The sequence below is a fragment of the Mobula hypostoma genome, chromosome 5, assembly GCF_963921235.1.
Source record: "Mobula hypostoma chromosome 5, sMobHyp1.1, whole genome shotgun sequence".
Taxonomy (NCBI): domain Eukaryota; kingdom Metazoa; phylum Chordata; class Chondrichthyes; order Myliobatiformes; family Myliobatidae; genus Mobula; species Mobula hypostoma.
Window position 1 is genome coordinate 196591372 of NC_086101.1, and position 23456 is coordinate 196614827.

Genomic DNA, 23456 nt, shown 5'->3' on the forward strand with positions numbered 1-23456 from the left:
TTTACTTTTAAGACCACAAGATATAGGAGCAGAATTAAGCCATTTGGCCCATCAAGTTTGCTCTGCCATTTCATCATGGTTGATCCAATTTTCTTCTCAGCCCCAATCTTCTGCCTTCTTCCCGTAACCCTTCATGCCCTGACCAATCAAGAATCTATTACTCTCTGCCATTCGGCCTATCTCGTCCACGCCAAAGCCATTTAAACTGCCTACGTCCAACAAATTGCACTGGGACCATAGACCTCCATATTCCTACTATCCATGTACCTATCCAAACTTCTCAAATGTTGAAATCAGGCTTGCATGGACCACGTGCTGGCAGCTCATTCCACATTTTCATGATTCTCTGAGTGAAGAAGTTTCTTCTCATGTTGCCCTTAAATTTCTCACCTTTCACCTTTAACGCATGACCTCTGGTTGTCATCCCACCCAACCTCAGTGGAAAAAGCCTGCTTGCATTTACTCTATCTATACCCCTCAATTCTTTTCCTCTCTCAAATCACCTCTTAATCTACATTCTAAAGAATAAAGTTCTAACCTAGTCTTTCCTTGTGGATGTGATCCTCCAGACCCAGCAACATGCTTGTAAATTTTCCCTGCACTCTTTCAGCTCTTTCTTACAAGTAGGTGACCAAAACTGCACACAATATCTCCCTCTCCATTTTGAAACATCTAAACAACATACAACAACCATTCCTTCCTTTGTGAAAGGTGACTCTCTGTAATGGGTACCACATGGTATTAGGGTTCCATGCACTGACGCATGCTCTCAGTTCATCACCCTTGTTCCTGCGTTAAAATTGACACACTTCAACCCATCCCACTGACTACAGCTTTGCCCTCTCAATTGCCTATCCCTCCTCACAGTCTCTTTAAAGCTCAAAGAAAAATTATTATCAGAGTACATATGGGTCACCATATACAATTCATTTTCCTGTGGGCATACTTTAATTGTGAACAGAATCAATGAACAACAAACTATGTAAAAGCAAATATAAACAAATAGCAATAAATAACAAGCATGCAATAACAAGATAAAGAGTCCTTAAAGTGAGACCGTCATTTGTGGGAACACCCGAAAGAGAATGAGTGCAGGTATCTCCATTTGTTCAAGAGCCTGATGGTTGAGAGGTAATAACTGTTCTTGAACCTAATGGTGCAGGTCAAGGCAGTTGTATCTTTTACCTGATGGCAAAGTGAGAAAAGAGCGTGGCCCGGGTGATGCCCTCTCTCTCACTCACGCTAACACAGGGTACGTGAAGAATCCTTACTCACCCTGAATTAACTGAAAGAGGAGCTAGAGTAAAAAGCAAAAAGTTGCAGATGCTGCAAATCAGAAATAGAAGCATAAAATACTGGAAACACTCACACATGTTATGTGGTTCTATTTAAGAGATGATGTTTCTGTGAATGTGCATATCATCTGCAGTTTTACTGCTTCTCATCATTGACCTGTTCTGCTGCAGACACTGGTGTCTGTGGTAAGATCAGGGGCTTCTTTCACCTTCAGCAGTTGCTGCTTCATTCTGATGTTTGAGAACTTGTGGTTTATGACTGTGTTATATGGGAAGACTGAATAACCACAGGTCCTTCTGATCACATGACATACAGCCTACAGACCTACCTGAGGATGTATAAAACCAGGACATCCCTCTGCACATTGCAGCTTCACTTGCCTGTGACTGCCTCTGCCGTGCCATGGCTCTATCACTCCTTCTACTCATCGTGCTGGCAGCAGCCGATGGCTTTCGGTGAGTATCATCAGTAATTACATGACTACACAGAGGTAAGCAGCATCAGAATGCAGAATATAGTGTAACAATTACAGAGAAAGTGCAGTACAAGCAGACAATACGGTGCAAGACCCGTGACGTGCTGGATTGTGAGCTAAAGAGATGAAATTGATATCAGGTGGAAGCTCATCTTTATCATACAAGAGCTTTTGCTGGCTGGACGTTGGGAGAAGAGAGAATGACTGGCTTGGAAGGTATCTTTAATGATTCTTGCTGCTTTCTGGAGATAGTGGGAAGTGTAAAAAGAATCCACGGAGGGGAGGTTGGTTTCCACATTGTGTTAAGGGGTTGTGGTTTTGGGCAGATCAGTTGCTATACCATGAGACTACAAGGTATAGGAACAGAATTGGGCCATTTGGCCCATCAAGTCTCCTCCACCATTTTATCATGGCTTATCCAATTTTCCTCTCTGCCCCAATCTTCTGCCTTCTTCCTGTATCCCTTCATACCCTGAGCAATCAAGAATCTGTCGACCTCTGCCTTAATATACATAAAGGCTTGGCCTCCATAGCTGCCTGTGGCAAAGAATTCCACAGATTCTCCATTCCGGCTGAAGAAATTCCTCCTCATCGCTATTCTGAAAGAGCGCCTCTCTATTCTGAGGCTGTGTCCTCTGATCTTAGACTCCCCCATCAAATGAAACATCCTCTCCACATCCACTCTATCAAGGCCTTTCACCATTCGATAGGTTTCAATCAGATCACCCCCTCATTCTTCTGAATTCTACTGAATACGTGCCCAGAGTCATGAGACAAGGTAGGAGCTGATTTATCCCTCCACTTCTACAAAACGGCCCTCCTAGCTATCAATGTAGCAAATGCAATAACATGTTGGTCAGACACAGAGATACCATGGATATTTTGAGGAATTATTCCAAACAGCACGGTTAATTTGTTAGGTTGTAAATTAATTTTAAGTGTTTTACTATTTTCCATTAGTCACTTTTTTGCTGCTGCAATCACATTGCTTCCTCAGCACTACCTACCCCTCCACCTATCTTCATATCATCTTCAAACTTTGCCAAAAAGCCAACAATTCCATTATCTAAACCATTGACAAACAATGTGAAAAGCTGTGGTCCCAACACTGACCCCTGAGGAATACCACTAGTCACTGGCAGCCAACCAGAAAAGGCCCCTTGTTTTCCCATTTGCTGCCTCTTCCCTGTCAACCATTCCACTATCCATGACAGTATCTTTCCTGTAATATCATAGAATTTTACCTTGTTAAGCAGCCTCAACAGTGGTACTTTATCAAAGACCTTCTGAAAATCTAGTCCACTGCCTCTTCTCTGTCCACCTTGTTACTTCCTTGAAGAACTCTAACAGATTTGTCAGGCAAGATTTCCCCTTACAGAAACCATACCCACTGTGACTTATTTTATCATTAGTCTCCAAGTACCTCAGAACCTCATCCTTAATAATAGACTCCAACACTTCCCCAACCACTGAAGTTAGACTAACTGGCCTATAATTTCCTTTCTCCCTTCTCCCTTCTCCCTTCTTAAAGAGTGGAGTGACACTTGCAATCTTCCAGTCCTCCAGGACCATGACAGAATCAAGTGATTCTTGAAAGATCATGACCAATGCATCTGTTATCTCTTCAGCAACCTTTCTTAGGACTCTGGGATGTAGTCCATCTGGTCCCGGTGGCTTATCCACCTTAAGGCCTTTAAGTTTGCCTAGTTCATTTTCCTTTGTAATAGCAATGGCCCTCACTCCTGCTCCCTGACACTCACAGACCTCTGGAACACTGCTCGTGTCTTCCACATTGAAGTCAGATGCAAAGTTCTCATTAAGTTCATCTGCTGTTTCATTGTCCCCCATTACTACCTCACCAGCATCATTTTCCAGCAGTCCAATATAAAATCTCACCTCCTTTTACTGTTCATATAACTGAAAAAACTTTTGGTATCCTGTTTTATATTATTTACTAGTTTGCCCTCATGTTCCATCTTTTCACTTCTTATAGCTCTTTTAGTTGCCTTTTATTGGATTTTAAAAATTTCCCAATCAATGAGCTTCCCACTCACTTTTGCTACCATATTTGCCCTTTCCTTGGCTTTTATGCAGTCCTTAACTTCCTTTGTCAGCCATGGTTGCCTTGCCCTGTCACTTGAGAACAACTAGTGACTAGTGGGATACCGCAAGGCTCAGTGCTGGGACCCCAGTTGTTTACAATATATATTAATGACTTGGATGAGGGAATTAAATGCAGCATCTCCAAGTTTGCGGATGACACGAAGCTGGGCGGCAGTGTTAGCTGTGAGGAGGATGGTAAGAGGATGCAGGGTGACTTGGATAGGTTGGGTGAGTGGGCAAATTCATGGCAGATGCAATTTAATGTGGATAAATGTGAAGTTATCCACTTTGGTGGCAAAAATAGGAAAACAGATTATTATCTGAATGGTGGCCGATTAGGAAAAGGGGAGGTGCAACGAGACCTGGGTGTCATTATACACCAGTCATTGAAAGTGGGCATGCAGGTACAGCAGGCGGTGAAAAAGGCGAATGGTATGCTGGCATTTATAGCAAGAGGATTCGAGTACAGGAGCAGGGTGGTACTACTGCAGTTGTACAAGGCCTTGGTGAGACCACACCTGGAGTATTGTGTGCAGTTTTGGTCCCCTAATCTGAGGAAAGACATCCTTGCCACAGAGGGAGTACAAAGAAGGTTCACCAGATTGATTCCTGGGATGGCAGGACTTTCATATGAAGAAAGACTGGATGAACTAGGCTTGTACTCGTTGGAATTTAGAAGATTGAGGGGGGATCTTATTGAAACGTATAAAATCCTAAAGGGATTGGACAGGCTAGATGCAGAAAGATTGTTCCTGATGTTGGGGAAGTCCAGAACGAGGGGTCACAGTTTGAGGATAAGGGGGAAGCCTTTTAGGACTGAGATTAGGAAAAACTTCTTCACACAGAGAGTGGTGAATCTGTGGAATTCTCTGCCACAGGAAACAGTTGAGGCCAGTTCATTGGTTATATTTAAGAGGCAGTTAGATATGGCCCTTGTGGCTATGGGGGTCAGGGGGTATGGAGGGAAGGCTGGTGCAGGGTTCTGAGTTGGATGATCAGCCATGATCATAGTAAATGGCGGTGCAGGCTCGAAGGGCCGAATGGACTACTCCTGCACCTATTTTCTATGTTTTCTATGTAACTACTTCTGTGGAACATATCTATCCTGCACTTTGTGAATTATACCTAGAAACTTCAGCCATCTCTGCTGTGCCATCACCCCCGCCAGTATACTCCTCCAATCCACCTGGGTAAGTTCCCCTCTCATGCCTCTGTAATTCCCTTTATTCCATTGTAATACTGAAGCAAAGTACGCCAACTAGTGGAGAGGTGTCGCAGCAACAAACTTGCACTCAACGTCAGTAAGGCGAAAGAGCTGATTGTGGACTTCAGGAAGGGTAAGATGAAGGAACACATACCAATCCTCATAGAGGGATCAGAAGTGGAGAGAGTGAGCAGTTTCAACTTCCTGGGTGTCAAGATCTCTGAGGATCTAACCTGGTCCCAACACACCGATGCAGTTATAAAGAAAGCAAGACAGTGGCTATCCTTCACTAGGAGTTTGAAGAGATTTGGCATGTCAACAATTACACTCAAAAGCATCTATAGATGTACTGTAGAGAGCATTCTGACAGGCTGCATCACTGTCTGGTATGGTGGGGTTACTGCTCAGGACCAAAAGAACTTCAGAGAGTTGTAAGTCTAGTCAGCTCCATGTTGGGTACTAATAAACCCCGTGATAATAAACCTGATTCTGATTCTGATACATGTGACTTATGCTTCTCCCTGTCAGGTTGATGTACGAAGGCAATCATATTATAATCACTGCCTCCTAAGGGTTTATTTTACGTTAAGCTCCCTAATAAGACCTGGGTTAGTGCAGAACACCCAGGTCTTATCAGGGAGCTTAACATAAAGATGGCCTTTCCCCAAGCAGGCTCAAGCACAAGCTGCTCTAAAAAGCCATCTCGTAGGCACACAACAAATTCCCTCTCTTACGATCTGACACCAAGCTGATTTCCCCAGTCCCCTTGCATACTGAAGTCCCCCCACTATAATTGTGTCATTACCCTTATTACATGCCTTTTCGAGCTCCCTTTGCAATCTCAACCCCACGTCTTGGCTACTATTTGGAGGCCTACATAAGAGTCTCATAATGATTTTTTTTTACCCTTGCAATTTCTTAACTCCATCCACAAAGATTCAACATTCTCTGACCCTATGTCACCTCTTTCTGAAGATGTACTTCCATCTCTTACCAACAAGGCCACATCACTGCCTCTGCCTTCCGGCCTCTCTTTTAGATGCAGTGTATATCCTGTGATGTTAAGCTCCCAACTATGGCTTTCTTTCAGCCACAACTCAGTGATGCCCACATGTCATACACACCAATCTCTAAATGCGCCACGAGTCCACCCACCTTATTCCGAATGCTGTGCACATTTCAGTTCAGCACCTTAAGTCATGCATTCTTCATACTTTTGAATTTTGCCTCTTTGGTACAAGTTAACTCTTTGCTTTGTCTGCACTTCTACCCAATTATTGGCTTGTCCTTCCTTACATTCATGTTACCCCCATCATCTACTTGTAAACCTGCTGGCTCATCCTCAGCTCTATCATCTTGGTTCCTATCTCCCGTCCATATTAGTTAAACCACTCCCAGTAGCTCTAGTAAATCTGCCCACAAGAAATTTGGTCCTGCTCAGATTCAAGCGCAATCATCTCTAAGAATCTTCTCTCTAGTTATGGTAAATTTACAGACTTTCTGATCCCTAATACCTTGAACTTCCATCACACTGCTAATGTCTTCCACAGTGAAGACTGACGCAAAATACTTATTTAGTTCATCCGCCATTTTGTTGTCCCCCGTTACTATTCTCCAGCATCATTTTCCAGTGGTCTGATATCCACTCATCTGTCTTTTATACTTAAGGTATCTGAAGAAATTTTTGATATTCTCTTTAATATTATTGGCTAGCTTGCCTTCCTCGGCGTCCACATCGCGGCTGACCTCACCTGGACTGCCCACATCTCTTATCAGGTGGGGAAGGCCCAACAGAGGCTCTACTTCCTAAGGAAGCTAAAGCACGCTCTCCTCCCTCATCACCTGCTGATCAACTTCTATCGGACAACTATAGAGAGCCTCCTGATGTATTGCTGTGCAGTGTGGTTTGCCAGCTTCACAGAACAGAACAGAACAGGAAGGACTTGCAGCGGGTGGTGAGGGTAGCAGAGCAGGTTATTGGCACAACATTACCCTCCCTCAGAGACATTTATACTGGCAGACTTCAAAAGAAGGCTACTTGTATTTCAAAGGATCCCACTCATCCTGGACATCACCTGTTTTCCCCTCTACCTTCTGGGAAGAGATACAGAGCATTAAGGACGAAAACAAAGAGACTCCTTAACAGCTTCTACCCACAAGCAGTGAAATGTATAACACCCCCTTCCCTTCTCCTGCCCCCCTCCTAAGACGGCGGCAGCTAAATGCATCACATTCCAGGAATGGCAGGTGTGCAATAGTCCTATCCCCCCATCCATATATTATTAATTTTGGACTGCATTCCTGAGGTTTAGAGTTTATTTTATGTATATATTCTTTGTTATGCTGCAAAACGTTGAGCTGCTAAACTGTGTTTCATTGCTCCACAACAATGACAATGAAGATATTCTTCTTCTAACGGCTCTTTTAGTTGCCTTCTATTGGCTTTTAAAAGCTTCCCGATCCTCTAAGTTCCCTCTAATTTTTGCTCTATTTTCTGCCCTCTCTTTGGCTTTTATGTTGGCTTTGACTTCTCTTTTCAGCCACAGTTGTGACATCTTTCCTTTAGAATCCTTCTTCCTTGTTAGCATGTATATGTCCTGTGCCTTCCAAATTCCTTCCAGGTATTCCAGCCATTGCTACTCTGCCATCATCCCTGCCAGTGTTCTTTTCCAATCAATTCTGACCATCTCCTCTCTCATGCCTTTGTAATTTCCTTTACTCCACTGCAATACCGATGCATCTGACTTTGGGTTCTCCTTCTCAAATTTCAGGGTGAATTCAATCGTGTTATGATCACTTTTCCCTCAGTGTTCTTCTACCTTCAGCTCTCCAATCAATTCTGGTTCCTTGCACAACACCCAATAGCTGATCCCCTTGTGGGCTCAACCACAATCTGCTCTAAAAAGCCATCTTCTAAACACTTATGAAAAATTCATCCCCCTGGAATACAGCACCAATCTGATTTTCCCAATCTACCTGCATGTTGAAATCCCCTGTGACTATTGTAACATTGCCCTTTTGGCATACTTTTCTATCTTTCTTTGTAATTTGTAGGCCACATCTGGCCATTTACTAAGTTGTTCTGGGTTTTGTCCACCCATTGATCCAAACCTGCTCTGAGATACCTGCTCTGGACTTCTAAAATTCTCCACAAATCTCCCTGTCCTGACCGTTTCCTGTTTGAAACTTGCTGCTCTAATTCTAGCCTCATGCTCATTCCCATATTTCATTGCATTTCCATTGGCGACCTTGCCAGCAGTTCCCAATCTGTTGGAATACCTTCCTGCAGTAGTGACACCGTCGGGGTAGCCTCAAGCCCATGGGCAGATCTGTCCTTGAGATGTTCTTCAGGTCTATGCAGATCTCTCGACATAGCAGCACAGGAGAAGTGGAGAGGTAGAACAATACAGTACAGGAACAGGCCCTTCAGCGCACCAGATCTGTGCCAAGCACAGAGTAAATCCAGTTCCATCTGTATCCCTCAGTATTCTGCCTGTTCATGTGGCTGGCAAAAGGCTCCTGAACGTTCCTATTGTATTAGTGGAGATACTGTCACTGTTCAGATATGACCCAAGTGCAGAGAGAGATGCACTGAAACCAGTCAATAGTTCACAGGCTTTAATGTGAATAGATTTGTAGGCAAAGGAAAACAATAAATGCTTGGCCAAACAGGGCCGTTAACTAAAACTCTCAAATGGAAAGTGAAGCAATACTGTGGCTGAAGAAAATAACTAAATATTAAATTAATACTTCCAGTCTTCGGCATCATTTGACTCAACAGTCCAGTTTCTCAGGCAAGGCCGAAGGCACGCAAGCAGCGAAATGCGGTGAAAAGAATGGAGTTAAATATCATCACAGTGAAATAATTGGCTGACAGGTGCATATTCATGAGCGCAATTGCGGAATCCACTGCTCTGCTGAATCGTGGTTATGACGGATACAGGGTGCTGGAGGAGAGGGAATCGCTGAGGGACTGAGTGAGGGAGTTGATTACCTGTCACTGATACAGTTGCGGTCACAGATACCATTGTGGGAAGTCGTGTGAACCCGAGGTAAGGATGGCTCTTCAGCGCTTACATGGAGCTGTCCTATTTTCAGTCCCATCCAGCCTCTTCCTCAGCACTTCCCAGTACACTGATATCTGTATTCCTGCTTCCTGCACTCATTGAGAATGTAAATATTTCACTATCTCTCCTGCCAGTTTGGATTGTACTCCCACCTGCACCTCGTCCCTTCCCTTTGACATTGTCTACTGCGCTGCACTTTCTCTGTGGATGATCTACTTCATTCTGCGTTCTGTTACTGCCTCAGTATGCTATGTTTTGAAATGATCTGTCAAGCTTACACTGTACCTCAGTGATACAATGACAAAGCAGCCCCAGTTCCATCTCTGGGTTACTGAGTACGAGTCCTTTGCAGAGGACCCACATCAGCGCTGGTGAATGCCAGTTCTAGCAGTGGTGATGATAAACTGTTGTTCTATCTACCAGCACTTCCTCGTGCAGCCAGCTCACAGATCCAGTAACGTTTCAATCTGGTTTTACAGAATTTCCAACCTGTTCCAGAAGCAGTCGGATAATATTCTGGCAGTGCAGTGGCCTCCAAACGTCTGTCAGGTAAGTGGAATCATTTGTGTACAAATCTGAGTGTCTGAACAGTGAGCGCCTGCAAACAGTGGCTGTTGTAGAGATCAGTGTACGAGACAGACAAGTTGGATGAAAATGTTGGTGATGTAGCAGACAGTGAAGAACTTTGTCTAAAGTTACAACAGGAACTAGATCAACTGGGAAAGTGGGCCAAGAAATGACGGATGGCATCTCACTTGGAGAAGTGAGTAATTGCCCCCCTCACCTTTATGCATGCCCTCGTGTAATTGACAACTACCCTGTCTATGCCTCTCACAATTTTATAACCTTCTATCAGCCTCCAACTCACCAGAGAAAGCAAACTGAGTATGTCCAAGCTCCTAGCTGCTAATCCAAGCAGCATCCTAGAAAACCGCTCTGCACCCCCTCCAAAGCCTTCACATCCTCCTTGTATTGAGGTCAATAGAATTGCACTCAATACTGTGTGCTGCCCAAGCAAGGGTTTATATTGCTGCAGCATAACTTCCTGACCCAAACTCAATACCCTGATCAATGCCATATGCCAGCTTAGCCACCTGTTTACTGGCATGACCACTGTTAAGTGAAGACTCTGAGATCCCTCTGTACATGAGTACAGTCAACGGTCTTGATCTTAACTGGATTTCCCTTGGCGTTTGACCTCCCCAGGAAAAACACCTCACACTTGCTCAGATTAAACTCCATCTGCCATTTTTCTGCCCATATCTGCAAATGATCTATATTCTGTTGTATCCTTTGATGGCTCACGACACTGTCCACAACTCCAGCAATCTTTTTGATATCTGCAAACTTACTGACCCACTCACCTACATTTTCATCCAAGTCATTTCTGCACATCACAAGTAACAGAGGCCCCAGAAATTGAATCAGCTTTATTATTATAGTTTTACATGATGTGAAATTTTCTGTTTTTATATAGTGCAAAGACATAAAATGACCACAGATTGTAAAATAAATGGTGATAAAAGGAACTTACAGGAGCTTACCCGGCCTTACCTCACTGGGAGCAGGCTCATCCTTAGCCTCTGCTCGCCGAAGCCTCTTGAGTCTCCTTCAGGCATTGTCTCTTGAAGGTGTCTTTGATAATGGGGAGGGTTGTGCCTCTGCTGGGACTCTGCTGGAATCTGCAATTCCACTGGTCAGGACCTCCAGCAGAATAACAGCCTCCATCACTACCCTGCAATTGCTGTGGGCAAACCAGTTTCAAATCCAAACGAACAAGTCTCTGTGCATCTTAACCTTCTGGATCAGCCTACCATGAGGAACCTTGTCAAGAGCCTGACTAAAGGTCTTACTGAGCACAGTCACACCAGAGTTTTATAGAGCTGCAACATACCTCACGCCATTGCACTCCTTCCTCAACACTGGATACACTACTTCGGTTTAGGTGAAAGGTGAAATATTTAGCAGGAATCTGAGAATTAATTTCTTCACCAGAGGGTGGTGCAAGTGGGAACGGGCAGCCACCGGAAGTGGTAGATGGAAGTTCAATTGTAACACTTAAGAGAAGTTTAGATGGATAGGAGGGATATGGAAGGACCAGGTTGGCATGAACTAGAATGGCCACCAGACCTGTTTTTCTGATGAAGTGCTGTTTTCCTGGCCTTGGTGTTCATCCATTTCTTGTCAGTGACAAGTTTCCTTCCTTGTCTTTCCAGGTTAAAAAATGGAGCGGCCCAGGTTGTGCCTTTGATTACTGGACCATCCACGGCTGGTGGTAACTGTCTCCTTATGCGGAAGAACTTGAGCAAAGGTTCAGGGGTTCTGGGGTAAATCAGTGCCAGTGTTGGGCTGTGCTCTGGAGTATGGGCTTTACTGAGCCTGGATATCAGTACCAGAATCACCGCTGTTTCTCCAGCTGCTCAGCCTGCACCTGAGCAAAGACTCCTTATCTCCGTCTTAAACAGCCAGCTCTTAATCCAAAAACTGTCCCTGCTGCTCGATTTTCCCCAAAGGGGAAGAGTCAACTCAACACCACCTGTTTGTCACACTCCGAACTTTGTCTGGTCAATAAAATCACCTCTCATATTTATAAACTTGAGTGGGTACAGGCCCAACAACTCAACTTCATATGTCAACCCCAATCAACCCATGAACTTTTTCCATACAGACACGTCCCCGCTTAACTAGAGAGACCAGGGTTCTGAGTGTGACCTCATCGAAGATGTAGAGTTGGAGCAAGACTTCCCGACTCCTGTCCTTCAAAACCCACCCGACAGTCTAGATCCCAGTATCCAGCTGCCCCCATTGCTCTGAACTGTGTAGGAGCATTGTGGTGACAACTGAGCCCCTCATCCCTGAGACCTGAGACAGAACACAAAGTACTGTCCCTGTAAGTAAATGCCAGCAAAGTGCAGGAATTCTTCAGCTTGGAATCAGCACCTCACCCTATCCTTTTATCTTCCAGGCCCCTTCAGTCTACCGATTTCAATGGCGATTTCAGCGTGACTGAAATAGAGGTCAGTATATACAATCAGCGATGATTCACAAAATCTCGAGTTTTATGACTGGACACAACACACTATCACACAGGTTACTGGTCAGTTTATCAACAGGCCAGCTGGGTTACTCAAATCACACAACATCAGGATAAGTCGTGAGTTCTGGTCACTGGTCACTGGTTCATTTTACACAGCAACCTTGAACTCAGTCCCAGCTCTCTGTGATTCTGTACATAAACCCCTGAGTCACTGGGAATGGTTCACTCAGTAATAAGAGTCATAGCACAGACTTCAAACCCGCTTGTCCATGCCAGTCCCATTTGTCAGTCTTTGGCCCATATCCCACTAAACCTTTCCAATCCATATCCCTGTCTGAATGTCTTAAATGTTGTAATTGTACCTTTCACCAGGCCCAGAAGCTCCCAGAGACATAGAAAGCCACAATGCAGAAAAAGGCTCTTCGACCCATCTAGTCAGAGCCTGCCTGGTCCTGTCTGCCTGCACGAGGACCGTGTTCTGTCAGCCTCCTCTCATCTATTTACCTGTCCAAACTTCCCTTATGTAGCGACTGAACCCACATCTACCACCTTAGAGAGGGTGCAGAGGAGATTTCCCAGGATGGTGTCTGGATTTAAGAGCATGTCTTATTAGGAGATGTTCAGTGAGTTGGAGCTTTTCTCTTTGAAGCAAAGGAGAATGAAAAATGACTTGATAGAGGTGTACAAGATAGTAAGAGACATAGACAGAGTGGACAGCCAGGATTTTTCCCAGTTATGGAAATGGCTAATACAAAAGAGTATAATTTTAAAGGGATTGAACAAAAGCATGGGGCGGAGGGTGGCCAGAGGTATTTTTTTACACAGTCTGATAGGTGTGTGTGAGGTGCCAGGGGTGTTGTAGAGGCAGATCCATTTGGGACATTTAAGATACTTAGATAAGCACATAGGTGAAAGAAAAATTGGTGGTAATCTGGGTGGGTAGAGTTAGATTGATCTTGGAGTAACTTAAAAGATTGGCACAACATCATGAGCCAAAGGGCCGATACTGTGCTCTACTGTCATATGTTCTATCAGTAACAGGAACAGGCTTTACAGCCGGCGATGTTGTGTCAAACTTATTAACTAGTAGTTAAATACCCAATAAAAACTAATCCCTTCTGGCTACAGAGTGTCTCTATCCCTCTATTCTCCATGTACTCACGCGCCTGACGAACATCCCCTTAAACAGCTCTATCATATTTGCCCCCACCATCACCCCAGCAGCACATTCCAGACACCCAACATGATCTGTGTATTTTTTAAACTTGCTCAGCACATCTCATTTGAACTTGACCCTTCTCACCTTAAACGAATGTCCGGCAATATTAAAAAATGTAGACCTTGTTTTAGAGAAGCTGTCCATTCTATCTGTGCCTTTCATTATTTTACAAGCTTCTACGAGCTCTCGCTCAGCCTTTGCCATTCTAGAGAAAACAGTTCTTGTCCAACCTGTCCTTACACACTCTAATAAATTCTGCCCAATCTAAAATGATCTTCCCAGTCTATGCGACGCACTTCGATCGTTTCCTCTTGAACACCAAAGGCGGAGGGAATCTCTGAAATTATGGAAGGCGCAGATAGACAGTGAGAGTGTGGAAATATCAAATACTAGAGGACTTTGCGTTATGGTAAGGGGGAGTTTGAAGGAGTTCTGCACAAGACGGGGATGCCTGGGATGTGCTAGCATGGAGGCAGAAACAATAACATTTAAGAGGTATTTTGACGGGCACAGCTTGGAGGGACACAGACCGTGTGTAGACAGACGGATTAGTCAGATTGGCATCATTGTTGACATGGTCATCGTTGGCTGAGGGACCAGTTCCGTGTTACATAGAAACATAGAAAATAGGTGCAGGAGTAGGCCATTCGGCCCTTCGAGCCTGCACCGCCATTTATTATGTTCATGGCTGATCATCCAACTCAGAACCCTGCCCCAGCCTTCCCTCCATACCCCCTGACCCCCGTAGCCACAAGGGCCATATCTAACTCCCTCTTAAATATAGCCAATGAACTGGCCTCAACTATTTCCTGTGGCAGAGAATTCCATAGATTCACCACTCTCTGTGTGAAGAAGTTTTTCCTAATCTCGGTCCTAAAAGGCTTCCCCTCTATCCTCAAACTGTGGCCCCTCGTTCTGGACTTCCCCAACATCGGGAACAATCTTCCTGCATCTAGCCTGTCCAATCCCTTTAGGATCTTATACGTTTCAATAAGATCCCCCCTCAATCTTCTAAATTCCAACGAGTACAAGCCCAGTTCATCCAGTCTTTCTTCATATGAAAGTCCTGCCATCCCAGGAATCAATCTGGTGAACCTTCTTTGTACTCCCTCTATGGCAAGGATGTCTTTCCTCAGATTAGGGGACCAAAACTGCACACAATACTCCAGGTGTGGTCTCACCAAGGCCTTGTACAACTGCAGTAGTACCTCCCTGCTCCTGTACTCGAATCCTCTCACCATAAATGCCAGCATACCATTCGCCTTTTTCACCGCCTGCTGTACCTGCATGCCCACTTTCAATGACTGGTGTATAATGACACCCAGGTCTCGTTGCACCTCCCCTTTTCCTAATCGGCCACCATTCAGATAATAATCTGTTTTCCTATTTTTGCCACCAAAGTGGATAACTTCACATTTATCCACATTAAATTGCATCTGCCATGAATTTGCCCACTCACCCAACCTATCCAAGTCACCCTGCATCCTCTTAGCATCCTCCTCACTGCTAACACTGCCACCCAGCTTCGTGTCATCCGCAAACTTGGAGATGCTGCATTTAATTCCCTCATCCAAGTCATTAATATATATTGTAAACAACTGGGGTCCCAGCACTGAGCCTTGCGGTACCCCACTAGTCACCGCTTGCCATTCTGAAAAGGTCCCGTTTATTCCCACTCTTTGCTTCCTGTCTGCCAACCAATTCTCCACCCACACCAATACCTTACCCCCAATACCGTGTGCTTTAAGTTTGCACACTAATCTCCCGTGTGGGACCTTGTCAAAAGCCTTTTGAAAATCCAAATATACCACATCCACTGGTTCTCCCCTATCCACTCTACTAGTTACATCCTCAAAAAATTCTATGAGATTCGTCAGACATGATTTTCCTTTCACAAATCCATGCTGACTTTGTCCGATGATTTCACCGCTTTCCAAATGTGCTGTTATCACATCCTTGATAACTGACTCCAGCAGTTTCCCCACCACCGACGTTAGGCTAACCGGTCTATAATTCCCCGGTTTCTCTCTCCCTCCTTTTTTAAAAAGTGGGGTTACATTAGCCACCCTCCAATCCTCAGGAACTAGTCCAGAATCTAATGAGTTTTGAAAAATTATCACTAATGCATCCACTATTTCTTGAGCTACTTCCTTAAACACTCTAGGATGCAGACCATCTGGCCCTGGGGATTTATCTGCCTTCAATCCCTTCAATTTACCTAACACCACTTCCCTACTAACATGTATTTCGCTCAGTTCCTCCATCTCACTGGACCCTCTGTCCCTTACTATTTCTGGAAGATTATTTATGTCCTCCTTAGTGAAGACAGAACCAAAGTAATTATTCAATTGGTCTGCCATGTCCTTGCTCCCCATAATCAATTCACCTGTTTCTGTCTGCAGGGGACCTACATTTGTCTTTACCAGTCTTTTCCTTTTCACATATCTATAAAAGCTTTTACAGTCCGTTTTTATGTTCCCTGCCAGTTTTCTCTCATAATCTTTTTTCTCCTTCCTAATTAAGCCCTTTGTCCTCCTCTGCTGAGCTCTGAATTTCTCCCAGTCCTCAGGTGAGCCACTTTCTCTGGCTAATTTGTATGCTTCTTCTTTGGAATTGATACTATCCCTAATTTCTCTTGTCAGCCACGGGTGCACTACCTTCCTTGATTTATTCTTTTGCCAAACTGGGATGAACAATTGTTGTAGTTCATCCATGCAGCCTTTAAATGCTTGCCATTGCATATCCACTGTCAATCCTTTAAGTGTCATTTGCCTGTCTATCTTAGCTAATTCACGTCTCATACCTTCAAAGTTACCCCTCTTTAAGTTCAGAAGCTTTGTTTCTGAATTAACTATGTTACTCTCCATCTTAATGAAGAATTCCACCATATTATGGTCACTCTTACCCAAGGGGCCTCTCACGACAAGATCGCTAATTAACCCTTCCTCATTGCTCAAAACCCAGTCCAGAATATCCTGCTCTCTAGTTGGTTCCTCGACATGTTGGTTCAAAAAACCATCCCGCATACATTCCAAGAAATCCTCTTCCTCAGCACCTTGACCAACTTGGTGTTGTTTTTCTCCATGCTCTGTTGGGTTAAGTTGAATGGACGACATTTTAAAGGGGCTCGGAGGAGTACGTTTTTACACAGAGAGGGGTAAATATCTGGAGCATGCTGTCAGAGGCAATGCTGTGGTGGAATCAGATATAATCAACATTTAACATATATCTGGACATAGGACCATGATAAGTATATTCACCCCGAACCAATTAATCATATTCCAGGTTGTAACTCAGCTTTAGATATCTGTTACAAAACCATAGAAAACCATAGAAAAAACTACAGCACAGAAACAGGCCTTTTGGCCCTTCTTGGCTGTGCCGAACCATTTTCTGCCTAGTCCCACTGACCTGCACACGGACCATATCCCTCCATACACCTCCCATCCATGTATCTGTCCAATTTATTCTTAAATGTTAAAAGTGAGCCGACATTTACCACCTCGTCTGGCAGCTCATTCCATACTCCCACCACTCTCTGTGTGAAGAAGCCCCCCCTAATGTTCCCTTTAAACTTTTCCCCCCTCACCCTTAACCCATTTCCTCTGGTTTTTTTCTCCCCTTGCCTCAGTGGAAAAAGCCTGCTTGCATTCACTCTATCTATACCCATCATAATTTTATATACCTCTATCAAATCTCCCCTCATTCTCTTACGCTCCAGGCAATAAAGTCCTGACCTATTCAACCTTTCTCTGTAACTGAGTTTCTCAAGTCCCGACAACATCCTTGTAAACCTTCTCTGCACTCTTTCAACCTTATTTATATCCTTCCTGTAATTTGGTGTCCAAAACTGAACACAATGCTCCAGATTCGGCCTCACCAATGCCTTATACAACCTCATCATAACATTCCAGCTCTTATACTCAATACTTTGATTAATAAAGGCCAATGTACCAAAAGCTCTCTTTACGACCCTACCTACCTGTGACGCCACTTTTTGGGAATTTTGTATCTGTATTCCCAGATCCCTCTGTTCCACTGCACTCCTCAGTGCCTTACCATTAACCCTGTATGTTCTACTTTGGTTTGTCCTTCCAACGTGCAATACATCACACTTGTCTGTACGAAACTCCATCTGCCATTTTTCAACACATTTTTCCAGCTGGTCCAAGTCCCTCTGCAGGCTCTGAAAACCTTCCTCACTGTCTACTACACCTCCAATCTTTGTATCATCATCAAATTTGCTGATCCAATTTACCACATTATCATCCAGATCATTGATATAGATGACAAATAACAATGGACCCAGCACTGATCCCTGTGGCACACCACTAGTCACAGGCCTCCACTCAGAGAAGCAATTCTCTACCATCACTCTCTGGCTTCTTCCATCGAGCCAATGTCTAATCCAATTTACCACCTCTCCATGTATACCTAGCGACTGAATTTTCCTAACTAACCTCCCATGCGGGACCTTGTCAAAGGCCTTACTGAAGTCCATGTAGACAACATCCACTGCCTTCCCTTCATCCACTTTCCTGGTAACCTCCTCGAAAAACTCCAATAGATTGGTCAAACATGACCTACCACGCACAAAGCCATGTTGACTCTCCCTAATAAGTCCCTCTCTATCCAAATGCTTGTAGATTCTGTCTCTTAGTACTCCCTCCAATAACTTACCTACTACCGACGTCAAATTTACCGGCCTATAATTTCCCGGATTACTTTTCGATCCTTTTTTAAACAACAGAACAACATAGTCATAGTCATAGTCACACTTTATTGATCCTGGGGGAAATTAGTTTTTGTTACAGTTGCACCATAAACAATAAATAGTAATAGAACCATAAATAGTTAAATAGTAATATGTAAATTATGCCAGTAAATTATGAAATAAGTCCAGGACCAGCCTATTGGCTCAGGGTGTCTGACCCTCCAAGGGAGGAGTTGTAAAGTTTGATGGCCACAGGCAGGAATGACTTCCTATGACGCTCTGTGCTGCATCTCAGTGGAATGAGTCTCTGGCTGAATGTACTCCTGTGCCCACCCAGTACATTATGTGGTGGATGGGAGACATTGACCAAGATGGCATGCAACTAAGACAGCACCCTCTTTTCAGACACCACCGTGAGAGTCCAGTTCCATCCCCACAACATCACTAGCCTTACGAATGAGTTTGTTGATTCTGTTGGTGTCTGCTACCCTCAGCCTGCTGCCCCAGCACACAACAGCAAACATGATAGCACTGGCCACCACAGACATGAGCTGCTCTCCAATCCTCCGGCACCTCACCCGTAGACACCGACATTTTAAATATATCTGTTCTTCCCTTTCTTTTACTTTGAGTTAGTATTTCATTCGAGTCCTTACTCAAACTGTCAATTTATTTTCAGGATCTCACAGACAACATGGAGCAAGTTTGGCCACAACTGTCTGGCGAAAACAATGAGGAATTCTGGTACGTACTTGATAAATGGCCTCCTGTACACAACCCAAATGTCTTCAATTAATGTACAGTTTCAGATTCAGCATTGAACCAAGGATTTATTTCACATAACAGAGGAAATAAGGGCAGGACCATGCCATTCGGCCCATCTAACTATCACAAACTGTCCACTGGCCTGACTAAACCTTCAGACAACATTCCAGCCTGCCACTCACAGCCACATTTCTCTTAACTTGATTCTCAACATACAAACGCTTCCATTAGATTCCAGTCTATAACTCTTGCTCAGTACTAAAGTCCAAAATGCTGCAAAGCTCAGCAGGGGTCAGTCAGCATCTGTGGATAGAGAAGCAGTTAAAATGACACGTCCTTTGTCAGAAATGGGAAAAAAATCTCAGTAGCAGGGAGTTTGAAAAATCTGTTTTGGGCAAGTATTTGTTAGTTTTCTTGATGACAGGTTGAGCAGTAAATAAAAGGACAGTCCCTGTATCAGAGTGGCAGTTTAGAGCAGGCCTGCTCTGAGGTGGAAGTGCTACTGATAGGTTGAAGTGTGAGCAGCAGGAACTTTAACAATTCCACTGGTTTGCGAAGGTAGTAAAGGCAGTCAGTGGATGCTCTGCTCCTCCTGTGAAATGTGGGAGATCAGAAAATGGTGTTGTGTCCCTGAAGGCTATATCTGCAGGAAATGCGTGCAACTGCAGCTCCTCCCAGACCACGTAGACCAGGTGGAGCAGCAGCTGGACTTGGAGGCAAAGGGAGTTATAGACAGGAGTCTGGATATGGTAACTGTATTCCCTGTGGCCTGTCTATGTGTGCCCTATCTTCACACTGTTCCCTGTTTATGGATTATATATGTGCATGTGGGCACGTGGCCAAGTGGTTAAGGCATTCCACTAGCGATCTGAAGGTCGTGAGTTCAAGCCCCAGCCGAGGCAGCCCGTTGTGTCCTTGAGCAAGGCACTTAACCACACATTGCTCTGCGACGACACTGGTGCCAAGCTGTATGGGTCCTAATGCCCTTCCCTTGGACAACGTCGGTGTCGTGGAGAGGGGAGACTTGCAGCATGGGCAACTGCCGGTCTTCCATACAACCTTGCCCAGGCCTGTGCCCTGGAGAGCGAAGACTTTCCAGGCGCAGATCCATGGTCTCGCAAGACTAACGGATGCCTTTACTTTACTATGTCTTGTGTGCACATAGACCCCATCTTCCCTGTGATCCCTACTTTCAGCCACGCTTCCAGTCCTGTAACACCACAAACTGTGTGTTAAAACATTGCTGATCTTTTTCTCTCTCTCACTAGGAAATATGAGTGGGATAAACACGGAAAGACTGCGGGCTTAGCAGTACATGACTACTTCGAGAAAGCACTGGGCTACTTCAACAAGTGAGGACTTGATTTGTATATCTCACCAACTCACAACTCCCCTCCGTGCTCCTCATTCCCAACCCTACTGCCAACCTAATGAACCCACCAAAGGTCCGATTACAGGGCATTAAGAAACACCCCTCAGTGATAAGAAGAAATACTCAGCACATGTGGTGTATTCAGTGTGAGCTGAACGGTAGACAGGGATTTCACAGAGTGAACACAGAGGCGGCAACAGTGGAGCCTCATTAGAAGAGGAAGTGGGGAGGCAGGGAGAGTGAAAGAGAGACGGCTGTGAGGTGGCGGGGGAGAGAGAGAGAGAGAGAGAGAGATGGCTGTGAAGGAGGGAAAGATGGAAGGAGGGAGACAGAGAGAAAGAGCGGGAGAGCTGTGGAGGGAAGAGAGCAAGGCAAGGTGAGAACGACAGCAAATAGAGACAGACCCACTGAGAGAGAGAGAGACTGAAGGAGACAGGTTGATGCAGAGAAGGGAGTTGGAGGGACTGAAGGTGCCGGGCAGAGCAGACAAATCCGGCAAAGAGAAAGATGAGAGATGCAAAATACGTGAAAAAGCGAGAAGGGGAGAGAGAGAGAGGCAGACGGATGGGGAGAATGAGAGAGAAACTGTGCAACAGAAAGTCAGAGAGGGAGGGTGTGTGTTGCAGGAGTAAGCAAAGGAGTCTCAATTAGACATAGAGTGTGATAACTGAGGGAGAGGGAATGATTGAAAGATGCATTTTTACCAACACTGAATGTCAATGTGCAGTGCAAGTAAAGATATTCTCTGTTTCTGTTACAGAGTTCTCGGAAACTGCACTAACCCTAAGGTGAGGCACTCTCTGTAATTGAGTTGAAGTGGTTTTAATATTGTACAGGGCCACACCAGGAGTAGTCAGAACAGTACAGCACCTCTATTTAACTCATCCATACCTACTATATTGCCCATCCCAAATAGTTCACCTACACCTTTACAATCCTTGTGTCTGTCCAAGTGTCTTTCAAACGTTTTGCAATAACCATGGGGTGCAATGCTGTTACAGTTTGGGACATCAGAATTTGAAGTTCAATTCCAGCACTATCTGTGTGGAGTTTGTCTGTCCTCCCCATGAATGCATGGGTTTCCTCCAGGTGCTCTGGTTCTTCCCCTACCGCCCCCCGCCCCCCCGCCACAACAGTCCAACGACGTACTAGTTAGTGGAAAATTGTCCTGTGATTAGGCTACGGTTAAATCAGTGGTGCTGGGCAACGCGCCTCGTGAAGTTGGAAGGGCCTGTTGCACACTGTAACTCTAAATAACATTGTAATTGTACCCACCCCTATCACCCCTTTCACCGTACTCCGTGAAAGCATTTCCACTCGGGTCCCTTTTAATTCTCTCCTTTCTCACATTAAACCTGTGCCCTCTGGTTTTAGGCTCCTCTCTCCTGGGAAAAAGATCGTGACCATCCATCTTATCCACGCACCTCACACAAAATGCTGGAGGAACTCAACAGGCCAGGCAGCATCCATGGAGAAGAGTGAACAATAGACATTTCGGGCTGAGACCCTTTATCAGGACTGTCTACTGAGTTCCTCCAGCATTTTGTGTGTGTTGCTTTGACTTCCAACTTCTGCAGATTTTCTCTTGTTCAGGTCATTTATGCACCTCATGATTCTATAAACCTCCAAGGCCACCCTTCAGCCTCCTACACGCCAGGGTAAAACATTTCTACTTAAAAAACAATATCTCCAGCCCTGGTAACATCTCCATGCATCATTTTTAGATGTTCTCCATTTTAATGACATCTGTCCTGTTGCAGAGTGACCAGGATGGTACAAGCGTGGCCTACCATCACCTTGTTCTGCCTCATCTCCTGCTCCCAGTATTTTGACCAATGAAAGCAAGCATCATCATCCCTACCTGTATCACCACCTTCAAGGAATTCTCTACCTGAATCTTCAGGTGTCTTTGCACTACAACATTCCCCAGAGTCCTAGCATTTCCTGCCCTGGTTTGCAAGGCAACAGCTTGCATTTATCTACATTAAACTCCATGTACCATTCGTTCTTCTACTGGCCCAGTTGATCAAGGTCCTTATGTAATGGATAACCTCCTCCACTCTGCACTATTCCAGCAATTTTATTGTCATCTGCAAACTAACTGACCTTTCCACCTATAATCCTCATCCAAGTTGTTCGTATAAGTGATGAGTAGCAGACCCAGCAATGATCCTTGTGGCAGCCCGCTGGTCTGAACCCTCTATCAGCTATACCAAGGCGATTTTATCTTCATTTGACGAGCTCACCTGAATCTCATGTGACCGAGCTTTACAGACCACACGGTCTGTGGACTACATGGGGCCTTGCAAAAGGCCTTGCTAAACATGTAGACAATGTCTACCATCCTGCCCTCATCAACCTTCTCACCTCGTGATGAAACAATGAAATATGACAGAAAGGCTTTATGAAGCAGTGGTTAGGCCTCACTTGGAATATCGTGAGTAGTTTTAAGCCTTTTATCTTAGAAAGGATATTGTGACGCTGGAGAGTGTTCAAAGAATGTTCACACAAATTATTCCAGGATTGAATGGCTTGTCATATGAAGAGCGTTTGATGGCTCTAGGTCTATATTTACCAGAATTCAGAGGAATGAGGGATAACCCAATTGAGACTTACTGAATGGTGAAAGGTTTTGATAGAGTGAATGTGTTTCCTTTGGAGGGAGAGCCCAGGACCAGAGGACGCAGCCTCAGAATAGAGGAGCGTACTTTTAGAACAAAGATGATGAAGAATCTCTTTAGCCAGAGAGTGGTGAATTTGTGGAATTCATTGGCACAGTCAACTGTGGAGGTGAAGTATTTATATATATATTTAAGGCAGAGATTGATAGATTTTTGATTGGTCAGGGCATGAAGTGATACGGGAGAAAGGCAGGAAATTCAGGCTGAGATGAAAAATGGATCACCGCTGATGAAATGGTGGAGCAGACTCGATGGGCCAAATGGCCTAATTCTGCTCCTATAACTTGTGGTCTTATAGTGTAAACTGGCCAATAATATAAAAGAGGATAAAAAAAGGTTTTTTTCCCAGATATATAAGGAGTAAAACAGAAATCAGGGTGGATATCAGACTACTGGAAAATGACACTGGGAGCTAGTAATGGGAGACAAAGAAATGGAGGAGGATCTTACTAAGTATTTTGTGTCAGTCTTCACTGTGGAAGACTACCAGAATGTCACAAATATGAGAGTGTCAAGGGACAGA

General features: G+C 44.5%; 1 protein-coding gene across 6 annotated transcripts in view; it reads left to right on the plus strand.

The window, feature by feature from the left end:
* Positions 1-1677: 1677 nt before the first annotated feature.
* Positions 1678-23456, plus strand: part of LOC134346399 (ribonuclease T2-like) — a 119299-nt gene continuing 97520 nt past the window's right edge. For all 6 annotated transcript variants that reach the window (XM_063047759.1, XM_063047762.1, XM_063047760.1 and 3 more), the window contains exons 1-7: positions 1678-1751; positions 9625-9694; positions 11362-11420; positions 12111-12162; positions 18795-18859; positions 20149-20232; positions 21013-21040. In XM_063047759.1, coding sequence (XP_062903829.1) covers positions 1699-1751; positions 9625-9694; positions 11362-11420; positions 12111-12162; positions 18795-18859; positions 20149-20232; positions 21013-21040 — 411 coding nt within the window. In that variant the 5' untranslated portion in view covers positions 1678-1698. The remainder of the gene's footprint in view (positions 1752-9624; positions 9695-11361; positions 11421-12110; positions 12163-18794; positions 18860-20148; positions 20233-21012; positions 21041-23456) is intronic.